Source organism: Sinocyclocheilus anshuiensis, unplaced genomic scaffold (assembly GCF_001515605.1).
Source record: "Sinocyclocheilus anshuiensis isolate Anshui unplaced genomic scaffold, SAMN03320099.WGS_v1.1 scaffold63, whole genome shotgun sequence".
Taxonomy (NCBI): domain Eukaryota; kingdom Metazoa; phylum Chordata; class Actinopteri; order Cypriniformes; family Cyprinidae; genus Sinocyclocheilus; species Sinocyclocheilus anshuiensis.
In genome coordinates, this window is record NW_015552625.1 from 2,642,727 (window position 1) to 2,655,944 (window position 13,218).

General features: G+C 37.5%; 1 protein-coding gene across 31 annotated transcripts in view; it reads right to left on the reverse strand.

The window, feature by feature from the left end:
- The window catches only part of LOC107666428 (calcium/calmodulin-dependent protein kinase type II subunit gamma), a 63,122-nt gene extending 52,326 nt beyond the window's left edge, over positions 1-10,796 (reverse strand). For 30 of the 31 annotated variants that reach the window (XM_016457744.1, XM_016457729.1, XM_016457743.1 and 27 more), the window contains exons 1-2: positions 10,495-10,796; positions 6,368-6,462 (exon numbers count right to left, since the gene is read on the reverse strand). In XM_016457744.1, coding sequence (XP_016313230.1) covers positions 6,368-6,462; positions 10,495-10,559 — 160 coding nt within the window. In that variant the 5' untranslated portion in view covers positions 10,560-10,796. Of the gene's footprint in view, positions 1-6,367; positions 6,463-7,004; positions 7,114-10,494 lie in introns of those variants that run through there. The other variant, XM_016457714.1, reaches the window with a different exon arrangement.
- Between the last annotated feature and the right edge of the window lie 2,422 nt (positions 10,797-13,218).

Genomic DNA, 13,218 nt, shown 5'->3' on the forward strand with positions numbered 1-13,218 from the left:
GTGTATTATAGAATAACAGAATGCTGTCTATAAGTGGAAGTTATTAATGCTTAGTTTATACATTTCTCTCATTCTTAGCTCAGTTAAGATTATCAGGTCAAATGTTTTGATCTTCTGATCATAACTCTTTCAGCGCCCCCTCTACACAGCTTGGCGATGGCGACTCTAGCCTGAAATATGAATAAATTATTTAGGGCCTTGCAAACAATGAGTCACCTGAATAATGGTGTTTATCTGTGTCAATGTTTGTACAGTGTGCCACATGGTACAGTCATATGCATATCACAGAATACATTATGTCCTTTCAAAACACAGCGCAACGCTCATTTGAAATGAACAGAGCCTGCGGTGTAAATAGCATGACAGGCTTGTGTTCTGGTTATGAGAAAAAGGGAGCTGGGCTTTTGTGTTGATATTGTGTTATACAAGTGGCTCATTACTCGTCGGTGGTAGATGTTAATCCATCATCTTAAAAATCCCTAATGCTGGAACTCAACCACTTAAATGAAAATCTATAGAAACTATTGTTAGTTGGCACCAAAATTCCTCAAAACCTCATTTAAATCAGCAGGAGAGTCATCATAAATGCATAAAAAGATGTTAATATTCTGCAAATATTCACGGCACCTATTAAACTAGAACTACAAACTTGAAAATGTTACATTTATTGACCTCATCTAGGAGACTTAACTCAGAAAAACATTTTTGTTGATTCCATAGTTTGGAGTATTTTTATCCCCAACTAATTAAATAGGAAATTCACTTTTAGAAGTGAAGTCTTCGTTTTTGAGAAAGCATGCTTGGTTTTCTTTTGAGAAAGACATCAAACTTCAGGGTAGTGAAATGATGGCTTCCATATGCTCTCAGCTGCAAAGAAACATAAAAGAAACCACAAGAGTATTACTGCAAGATGATTCTCCATGCTATACAATTAACGGTCATCCAAACGATCCAGTTCCATGTTTTTCAAAATCAAACCAAACCTTTCCTCAACCCTGTTGTTGTTGTTTTTTTGTAGCTGTGTTTCATCAGTTGCTTCTGAACATACCATCAAAATATTCCCAAAGAATGAACTGCAACTACCATTATATTTGTCTTGATGTCTGCCGTATTATTTTTAATTTAAAATAACTGCCAAATTTATACTCTCATTTAATAAATGAACACAATGTTTGCCATGATCTTACAATATCTTTTCAATATTTTTCAGCAATACATGACAGTTCAAATAAATGCAATTTTTAAAGCCCCAAAAATATACGTATTCAGCTGACCCAAACTAGATAATCGAAATGGCTACAGAATCTCTGGTGCCATTATCTCTAGAAAATAAAATATGGACTAAACACAAATTTATCTCCTACTTTTAAAGTAGAGCAACTGTTGTTCCCTCAGTATGTTATGTCATAAGCTAACTGAGCTAAAGCTGAATTTCAGACACAAATATGTCAACTCAGGATTTATTAATCTCCACAGATCCAAGAACATTCCTTATAATCTGTCTACATATGGTCAAGGTAAACAAACATTGTGACTATTTGAACACTGATAAACTTAACACTCGGTATCAGAAATGCTGTTTAATTAAGGCTGGAACAAGTGATACTGAGCAAATACTGAGAAACGTCACTACCCATCCTTAAAGCAGTTTTCCTTTCAAATACCCCTTTCTGGTCAATTGTAATTAAATATTAGCTATGAGTTCATCTAAGGTTACAGGAAACATGGTGACACCATCAAAGTAGAACTCCAGGCATCTGAGAAGGGTGTGACAGAAGATTGGTACATACAGTACACTGATCCACTGCTTCACTGTGTATAGAGGTAAATATAATGCCATAGTAATCAGGAACCATGTGCCACAGCAAGGACAGTATGAGGTGACACTGACTATGTAGATTCGTTCTTCACCAAAGATCATTTAGAGCTTCTTCTCTCACACCTGTTACACACTATACCGTCCAATATCTGAGACAACTACTGAAAATTAGTGGCAACTAGTGAAAAATCGACAGTATAATATTTATAATATTACAAAAGATTTAGGCCTATATTTTAAATAAATATTGTTCTTTTGGACTCTCCTGAAAAAAAAACTCAAAACAAAACAAAAAAACAACAGCGCAACTATTTTGAACATCGATAATAGCAAGAATTGTGTCCTGAGCATATTATAGAATGATTTCTGAAGGATCATGTGACACTGAAGACTGGAGTAATGATGCTGAAAATTCAGCTTTGCCATCACAGGAACAAATTAGGTTTTAAAATATATTGAAATGGAAAACAGTTGTTTTAAATTGTAACATTTACTCTTTTTACTATATATATATTTTTAAAATGCAGCCTTGGCAAGCATAAAAGCCATCTTTTATAATACATACATTTATACATTGGCCAAGCAGACAAATTTATTTATGTGGACATGGTTACATCAGATGATACTCAAAACAAAACAAAAAAACAACAGCGCAACTATTTTGAACATCGATAATAGCAAGAATTGTGTCCTGAGCATATTATAGAATGATTTCTGAAGGATCATGTGACACTGAAGACTGGAGTAATGATGCTGAAAATTCAGCTTTGCCATCACAGGAACAAATTAGGTTTTAAAATATATTGAAATGGAAAACAGTTGTTTTAAATTGTAACATTTACTCTTTTTACTATATATATATTTTTAAAATGCAGCCTTGGCAAGCATAAAAGCCATCTTTTATAATACATACATTTATACATTGGCCAAGCAGACAAATTTATTTATGTGGACATGGTTACATCAGATGATAATATCAAAAAAGATGGCTAAATATTGGAAGATTAATCATTTTGAACTTTCATTTTGTGAAATAATATTAATGTAAAGCTTTCATTACAAACCATATATCCATGTAACTGAAAACTGTAAACTTCTTAGCATTTGGTTTGTCCTCCTTTTGCTTTAATCTAAAGCCTGATGATGCTGTTATCCTGCATAATTTGAGAGTGATCCAAGGAGAATCTAATGACATCAAATACAACCCAAACACATGTATACAGGCTTAACTTACAAGCGAGCACACACACACACACGCGCACAAAAAAAAAAAAAAATCTCTCCTTCCCTTTCACACCTCTGGCCCTCACTGGTACACAGTGCTCATAAAAATGTACACAATTGTTCCTTTCCTTTAAATGTGTCCCAATACACACTCAGCAATCACACACTCTCTTCCAGTTTAGGTGCACACACACACACCATTTGGCTGGGGTTCATTAAAAATTCACAGTTTGTCCCATTAAAGATTCACCACAGCAGTGCTGTTACGTTTATCAGGCCTCTGCCAGTCGCCCTGCAGCAAGCAGCGAGGAATCATTCCAGGGCCCTGATAATACAGCAAGGCCGCAATGCTGCTGCTGATCTGAGGGAGGTCAGAGGGAGCCAGAGAGATGTTGGAGAGGCAGAAAGTGGTGAAGGTCCTAGCCTCTTTTTCCATTTAGAGCTACGGCAGGCTGTGCGCCTCAATTATTCAGCAGTGTTTCACGCGCCTCCTGACATCACCACTGCATGCCACAGGCTCAACGCTGCCCTGGATCACACCACTGACCACCATCACACACACACATGCTAAAAGCAAGCATGCTATCATTAGTACTGTATGTTCAGTCAAACCACACATGGCCACAGAACTTTGTAGGAATACGTTACATCAGAGTGGGTCAATTTTTTTTTTCTTTCTTAAAAATAATCTGTTAAAATACAACATTACATGTCCATTAATTGTTTCATTATACCATATTCAAATTGATCATGTACAACTAAAATGAACATTATTTGAAATTTAAACAATGTAAATCATTATTACAATGCAATTATTATTGATGTAGAGTCATATACTTGATAATAATGATTACAATGTAAATTCTGTTATAAAGTATGTCAAGTTAATGTGACCCTATATGTACGTAATTAAAGGTCAGGTTTAAAATACAGGGTCCTTAGTTTGAAAAAAAGGTTGAAGTCTACTGTTTTAATAATAATAAAGTAATAAAATACAGTAACACTTGATATTAAGATTCAATTAAAGTCAGCATGAAATGGAAATTTACTGTCTATTTTCTAAATGTATTTTATTTATCTTCAAGTGAATGATTCATCTATGTACATCGATGTAATTTTTTACACATTTTTTGACCTTGTCATTTTTAATCAAAATGTCTCATAACTTGATCTTCCTGTGAAAAAACAGACTTCTGTCTAGTGATGCCTGCAGGACTTCTCCAATCATTTAGTCCACTTAAACCTGTCCCATTCTTACAATCATCTGCAAACTTGCATTCAGATCTGCCTCTATCCAATTAAAGTGCCTTAGATTTAATGTTCTTTAATGCATTAGAGATCATGACATAACATGGAACATTCATTAATCTAAAGTTACATTTAACCCATGGTAATTTATACTTAAAATCTATTACAAATATATTAGTATGAATAGAAAATAACCTAAATTGCTGCAGTAAAAGTACTGCTTAGTTCATGACACTTCAAATGTTTCAAAGCAAAAGTAAAAGAAGATGGGGTGGAATGACATCAGAGGAACCAGAGGTAAGTTCACATTGTTTATCCTCAGTGCTCTATATTTACATAATGTTTGCCTTTACATTTCATTGGACTATTATAAATGTTATGCAAAGCAGGTACTAAAGAAATTGAAGTTCAAGTTAATGTGAAACTGAAATGAAATCTTAAACTACACTTATGAAAACATACGAATAAGAATCTAATAAGCCATTTGGAGCACTACCATTAAACAACAACCATTAGACTGCAGCACTCTGCAGCAACATACAAGAGTGTACTGCACTCTATATACTATAAGGCATAAACAACGTTTGACTGAGTAATTGCAGACTATCCTGGCCTTTGAAAGATGACTCACAGATGATAATAGCTTGTGTGTCCGTTAACAGGTTGGCATGTCGAGAGATCTCTCTGGGTTTTGATTAAGGCCAAGGGAATGGGGAGATTTCGAAGGAGGGGGCTTTGGCACTTGTGTGGGCCTCACCAGATGAATAGCACTGTTGCTTTTTAATGCAGTGTGCCAGCCAGCATGATGAAGAGTTTGAAGAAAAACAGTTACCAAGTTTCTTGAAAGGAAGCTTAAGAGAGTCGCCAAACTATGCTGATCTAATTACCTGATGTTTTTTGTCCAAGGATCTTTTAAATAAATCTGTTGTTTACTGGCCATCCATGGGGACCGTAGCATACACATACGCACACAATGAGAACAGGATCTGTTGTAATTCAGCTTGAAGGTCTACAGACATTACAATCATTTCTCCAGCTCTTGCGTCTGCTCACACAGTCTCACCTAAAACACCAACAAAGGGCGAAGGGAACTGCTTTTACATTACAACACAACATCCACCCAAAATGTCACCGCAACAAGTCACTAGATTGAAAATGAAGCTCTATGTGCATATAGTTGTTAATGGATTTCAGTCTGTGTGAAAAGGTCACACAAAGTTAATGCAATTAATGTGTTATCATGATCAGTCTTTGCTGCCACCTCTGAGTAATCATGCCCATGTCTAGCTGATAATCCAAGAGTCATTTAATTAAAATCCATTTCATTTCATTCAACCCAAGACAGCCCAACCTGATACTGTAAGAGGACAGGTACACAAAGTGTCCATTCCCCGAAATAGAGCCATTGCTTTTGTTTGCGTTGGAGCAGAAACAGTAACTGGGGCTCATATATCCTGACCATTTTCATCAACAGCACTGATACTGACAGTGATTAGTGACTCAACTGTGATAGAGAATGAATGAATGAAAGAAGTAGCATCAACAGGTTCACTGCATTAGCTGTTACACATTTGAGATCAGAGCACAGAGACAAATGATCAATATTGTTGATGGACTAATATCATTACATCTCTGTGCTTCCTGTTAAGCATGTGTGGTAAGTTAAGATACTTTAAATTAGAATGTGCTCAGAGCAGTGTCTACCATTCAAAAAATGGGAATTAGTCATATGTGACCAGGTCTGATAGTGTGCTAGATCACAAATAATGCAGATCTGATTAGATCAAAGAGAGAGAGAGACCTTAGTTTATTGAGGATGAGGATTTTACATCTCTGTGCTTCCTGTTAAGCATTTGTGGTAAGTTAAGATACTTTAAATTAGAATGTGCTCAGAGCAGTGTCTACCGTTCAAAAAATGGGAATTAGTCATATGTGACCAGGTCTGATAGTGTGCTAGATCACAAATAATGCAGATCTGATTAGATCAAAGAGAGAGAGAGACCTTAGTTTATTGAGGATGAGGATTTGTGAACATTCTAGGAAGACCATAGCCAGGCAGCAAAAGCAAAGTCTTACCTCGTGCTGACAGCTTTTTTGTGTTGATGATCTTAGCAGCATATTCCTGGCCAGTTGATTTCTTTACACATCGCCGAACAACAGAAAAGGCACCCCTGTTTGAATAACACAATCAAGCAAGCCTGAAATTTGATTTAAGCATAAAACATTACATAATCTTAATGTTACACATGAAGCAAATAGCGTGCAATAGTGCCCATCCACATTTCAGCAGCATTGGTTCCGGACGTAAAGTTTTGACATTTGCCATAGGAATCTTCCAAAAGTCTGATTAGGACTTTTAAGCTACGAACAAAAACAACCAGCTATGAGGTGAATCACACTGCAAATGACAATCAAATTAAAAATTATAGATAAATACATAACTTTTGATTAAAGGTGTTGATTATATACATATAGAAACAATACATTTCATGTTTTTGCAAAATATGTGGATTATGCATACAAACATTGAAGTAGTTTGAAAGCATAGGGAGACTAGTATTATTTACTTAGAATTTCTGATTGGTGGTGATTTCGCAGCAAAATCCTGGGTAATGTAGTTTTTCAATTTCATCAGGATTTCCACTGTTGAACGTGGTTATTTAGAAAATAAATTGAAACAATGTGGGCTGATGACTTCAACCAAAGTATATACCATTTATTAACAACCACGTAGTTCACAACAGGCATGTCTTCAAAGGTTTTTAAGATCGTTCAAAATCAATTCCGCTATGGAGAATCCCACTGTTGCACTCTATCGGACGGAAAAGAATGCAACCACAATTCACTGGCACTAAAAATTCAACATTAAATGTGCTACATAAAATAAGCTATGCCATTGTTCTGCATTGCATTGTATTGCAAGAATCTTTAAAGGGGAGGTCTAATGCTGCGTTCAAGTCCTCCTGGGACGTTCGTACTTACGAGTTGACAAGTCGTAATTACGACGTCAGGTGCGTTCAAGTCAGTTTAGTCGGCACAAGATGGCGGTGTACCTAATTTTAATAAATTACAAGAAAATACAACAGGGTCTGTTAACTCTGCTTATAGAAAATGAAGAGCAAAGAATTCGCATCAGGTGTGTTTTGCGTTTTTAATATTTTGCGTGCCCGTGCACACACATCGACCAGAGTGAGAGTGCACCCATCAACGCGCTTCATTCGGCTGCACTGAACGGGACTCTCTTGAGAAGAATGTCTCAAAAGAAGTGTGTTTTTGGCTGTAAGGGAAAGATAACCTTGTTCAGCTTACTAAAGAACCCAGCGTTACGTGAACAGTGGATGCAGTTTGTTCTTCCGGGGCAGCAACAGAGTTTTGCAAGTGTGTTTGTTGACTAACGTTTTATAAACAAGGCCCAGTTCGGCGCTGGATTTGCACATCGTTTGATACTGAAAGATGGAGCGGTCCCAGCAATAAAAGATCCCGGTCAAGATTCAGAACTGCAGGCGGTAAGTGAAACGGCATCAAATGTCTGTGTTTTGTTGGCAATCGGGCAAGTGCTCATCACTCTTTAGCTCTGCCCACGGCGTGCCTCCAGGAGTTCGGCTGTTTTCGGAGAGAATCGGAAAGCTGTATTTTTCTTTTATAAATATGATAAAGCTAAAGACTCTTTGGAGCTATGAACGATGCTATACTACTCTATTGGTACTCAAGATCAACATGAGATTGGGTGAAACTGTGTGTTATGTCCCCTTTAAAATGATTAATTAGAGATTAATGACTGCTCAATAAGGACATGTGATGTGTGTGTAAGATCATTAAAGCTGCTGCAAATGATTTACGCCCATCTTTACTCATAGGCAACTATCGTGAGTGGTGACGTGGATGGCAGCAAACATGGAAAATAAATATGGCTTTTAAGAGCTCTCTGAAAATGATGCGGGCACTGCTAAAACATCTACTACACTATACTGAAATATTTACTATTTAAATGCTGGCTGAAAAAATGTACTCAGAGCACACAGCTACTTTTGAATGGACAAGGATGCTTTTTGGCAGCAGAATGGTGTAGGTATGGTATCTAACAGCAGGGGCTAAATGAAACATGCTAACCAGTTAAACCCTAACCAATTATGGTACGTTCACACGTTTTTTTAGTAAGCTCTGTTCAGTGTAGTCGCTTTGCTATCAGTTGCTGTCACTCAAGACAAAAATAGCTGTCAGTGTGAGCACCCCTTTAGTTCAGAAAAACAGGTAGCCCAGGCCCAAACTTACACCATTGGCACAGAGCCGCCTCCAACTTGTCTGATTGGCTAGCATGTACAGGCATGTAAACTTTAGTTTTTCCGTTTACGGAGACAAATGTGATTTCTCAGCAGACCGATTACAGTGATATGTCAGGCATGGTATTAAAAAAAAAAAAAAAAAAAAAAAAACACGCGTTTTTAAAAAAAACAGTAGCTTTATTAACAGTAATGTGCCACAACATCAAGTCAAATGCTAAATTGTACATTTCACAAACAAAACAGCACGAAGGCATTTACTATATTATTACGTTACTGCTTCATTCATTGTTTGTCAATGTTTTTGTCAACTGTTCAACTACTGTCAACGAAAGATACCAACCAACTAATGGAAGTGTGATATATAACACTCAAAAATACTGATGGGAAATCTGAATCATTTCCACTGATCAGTTTTTTCTACGTTTGTGTAGAAGAACAGGTTCAAAAAGCGATTCAGTGGGACATGCACTCCAACATATCTGACAATTAAAAAAAAAACTGTTGTACAGTCTAATTGTAAACATTTCCAGTATGTTTACTTTCCAAGATCTCTGCTATTCAGCTATTAAAGCAATTTGCATGCTAAGTAAATCCAAGCTTGTACTTCTACCTCACTCATCAGTTTGGCTCAATGAGACGATCAGTTGACTCAAAAAACACTCAAACATATTCAATACAATTCATGAACAAATCTTATGGGTTTTGTATACAGGTTTGTATAAATAGTTCAAGTTCATTAAAACAATACGACTCAACGGAACAACTGATTGACAAATTACACTGTGCTAATTCAATTCTTTCATATTTGTGTTGATCTTTTTGGAGGCTAGTCAACAACTAATTATTTCAAGAGTAGTTAGGAGAAAATATATAACACGATTCAGTAGATCTTTGTCATCACGTGGTCCCCAACACGTTATAAATGTTTCAATAATGCCATATGTAGGTATATTTGCTTTTTTTATTAAAAAAATAAAGTTTTGTTTACTTACTAAGGTACTATTATTTATTAAAGCCAACTCTTTGTTGCATGTGTATTGATAAAACTGTCATACAATCGAGTAGTAAACATATTTCCTGTATGTTTTATTTGTAACATCTCGGCTATTAAAATAATTCGCACGAGTTGTTGACTCTAGAACCACTTAAAGAGAGTCAATACGATTCGCGAAGAATCGTTCAGACCGGTTTTGAGTACAGGTTCAACTAATTCATCAAAACGATCCGACTCAACAGAACGATTCATCCATGATTCGAGCAACGCCAATTCACTTCCTTCATTTTCACGTTGTTTTTGGCGGCTGGACAACAACTGTCAACAAACCGCCCAATGACGGTGCGATATATGATGCCCAAAACAGCAGCACTTTCCCGTAACTATCGTTACACAAGTCTGCAGCAAACCGTACTATCAGCCTGCGCGCGGCGGCAGTCATTAGTGATATCTGATCGATGCTACTGAATGCTGTAAAAGTTTGGTTGTGCATTCAAAACGAGGACGCAAATGACAAAGCCGAACACCTCAGATCGAAGTATTTCCCTTTCTGACTAATGTCCGTCCGCATGTCGATAAAGTGTAGATAATGTACAGCATCTCGCATCACGACGACACGCAGGCTCCGAAAGCACCCTGGAGCGCGAGAGCACGATGTTAGGAAACGCGTCTAAAGATAAACAAAGAAACGAGCTTTGTGAACGCCGAGGCTTAATAACCACACCGAACTGCTCAAATCGACTCAATTGGGCTTTCCGTTAGCGGGCTGCGTTGGGTTTTGACACGCAAAACCGATACGCCTCTGTGTATGAAGGCTGCTGTCAACACACTGAACTAGACACAGGCAACACGATGAGACACAATGCAGTGAGTGAAGAGAGAGTGAGTGTAACGCGCCGCACAAATGCAGCGGTGCGGTCGCTTACTTTCCGAGCTCTTCGTACAGCTGATATTCGTCTGTAAACCTGGTAGAGGTTACAATTGTAGCCATGTTGCGCTTTACGAGGATATCGCCTCTCTGGTGTCTCAGGGAGCGCGTCGCTCAGGTTCGGGAGATCTCTCGCTCACTCAAAGGGTAAGAGAGAGAGAGAAAGGAGGAGGTGGGGGAGAAGGAAGAGAGAGGTGCTGGTAAGTGGCGTGTGTGTGTGTGGAGGTGGAGAGAGAGAGAACGCTGCCAGCAACGCGAGATTTTCTCTGTCGACGTCGACACAGTCCGAGCACGCGACGCGACGAAACGAAACGACGTTGCGCTCTTGCTGGCTGCGGTGATGTATGAACGTGAACGAATCGTTCTTTGGAGTCGGATCTTTTTAATGAATAGGGTGAATTCGTTCGCAAACCCGGTTTGAACCATTCGTTCACGAATCGGAGTTAAATCGGATTCGAACATGTCAGAGCCGACTCGTAATGAGCCGAGAGCTGTTGGAGAAGCATTTGGAGAGAACCATGGATTTAGCGAAGTAAAAGTAAGCTTCACAGAAAATTGTACAGTTACACCTCACTAAATATATTATGGAAATATACCTACGACTTGGTTGTGTACGAGGTTTGTTAAAACACATCAGAGAGGATTTTCATATTCACCTTTTTTTTTAAATGCGAACATAAGCTATTTCCTGTGAATGTGCGAGACTTCGGATTCATTTACCGCTACAGGTTTAGAATAAGGAAATGTAGGGAAAAGTGGGTTGATGCTGTTTTGAGTTGTTTTCAGAGATGAACAGGAGGAGGAAGTGTTTTTGTTGTTGTATTGGTGAAATTATAACACATACGCTCATAAGAAGGAATAACAGTTATGTCATAATAACTCGAGGTACATTCCAGACTTTTATTCCTTTCTTTTGAATGGGCAAATAATAACAGGAAATAAAAAATGCCCTCTGGACTATGACCTCAGATAAGTATACAACAGATTTACATCAGACATTGTGAAGGTGTGGCCACACTAGACTTTGTGTTTCCAAACTATAAGTCTGAAATAGTTTTTAAGTAACTTCACAAGCTTAGAGCAAATGTAATCACACCTTAAAGGGACAGTTCACACAAAAATGAAAACAACGTCTTCATTTACTCACCCTCATGTCATTCCAAACCTGTATGACTGATGTATAACTACTACTTCTGAACACAAGATAAGATATTTTGAAGAATGTTGATAACCAAACAGTTTTATGGATGGACTTATCTTTATTCTTCTTTATGTCCCACAGAAGACAGGTTATGACATGAGGGTGAGTAAGTGATGACATTTTCTTTTTCTGGCCAACTATCCATTTAACATTTAAAAGAACATCATATTATTCAGCCATAACAATTCACTGGAAAGTAGGAGCGATCAGTCAGTTTGAACCATGGTTTAATGAATCTTTAACAAGAGCAGTCTCCAACAAAAAGTACACAGTATTTCTTGCTCTGTAGCTCTTAAGGTAAACATCTGTTTTTCATTATCTCAACTATGTACTAACATTATCTTTTAACTGTGTATTGACTTTTACCTTGCTCTAGATTCCTTATCTTCCAAAACTGAAGCGTTTCTTACAGTATAGGACTTAAGGAAATATTCTCCTTGTGTAATTACTTCTTATGAATGTGTTTAATGCAGGTGACTTCTTTGCAGCTTGATGGAGGTTAGTTTTTCATTTATGGTTTGTGACTGAACACATTTTTATGGGAGAACTAAGTTATTGTGAACAAATAAAAAGGATGGATTATTTTGTAGGAATGCTGACAGAAGACACTGAGTCACAAATACAATTACATTACAGTAAATCCATTTACATGCGTAGAAGTAAAATTTAAATATTCAAAATATTTCTAAAATGCTATTTTGGAATACGCATTACGTTGAATACAGAGCACATTTCATCATGTCTTAAGTCTCTTGAAACCGGGAGATGAACAGGCCAAGAATGTCTCGTATAAAGGCACACAGCCTTCATACCAAAGAGTGATCTTCCTCCTCCTCAAATAGCCCTCGTTTTACATAAAATAACTTACTTTATTGCTCTTTTACTTGCTTCTACATCTGCACTGACCTGATCTACTCAAACTGAGAAGGAATGCAAGAGGAAGAGGAACAGGTGGAGGAGAAAGCGCAGAAACAATAAAGAATTGTGTGTTATTCTGGCTGTGGTGGGCAATGTCAGAGCAGATTTGGATAGAGCACAAGCATTAAAGTAAAAGATAGGAGAATGAGAGAGGCGTGAGGAGGAGTGCAAGGCAGAGACATGTCAGAGAAAGAACAGATAGATGAGAGAAAGTGAACCAGGGGGTGGATAAGAGAACACTGGTCCATGAACTAGTGAAGAACAATATAAGTGCTGTATTAGTCTCTATCAAATCAATGCCAATACTTGCACCATTTTCTGTATTCAACTAACGTGATCATCTAATAAAGATCCAGCAATATCTACATTAAGTGCTCGTGGAATCACATGTGATCAAATCCAGACTGCTCCGGTCTGGGTTCCATTAACAGTAGGTGATCTGAACTGTTCCGCTAAATCCATTGCATCATACAGATGGGAACTTGTCTAATATACTCATGACTGGTAAGTGTCGTCTAATAATGCAGGAAGGACATAAACAGTTCAATGTTGCTGCATATATTTTCACACTGTGCCAGAGTGTCACAAATTGTCCTCTTTTGA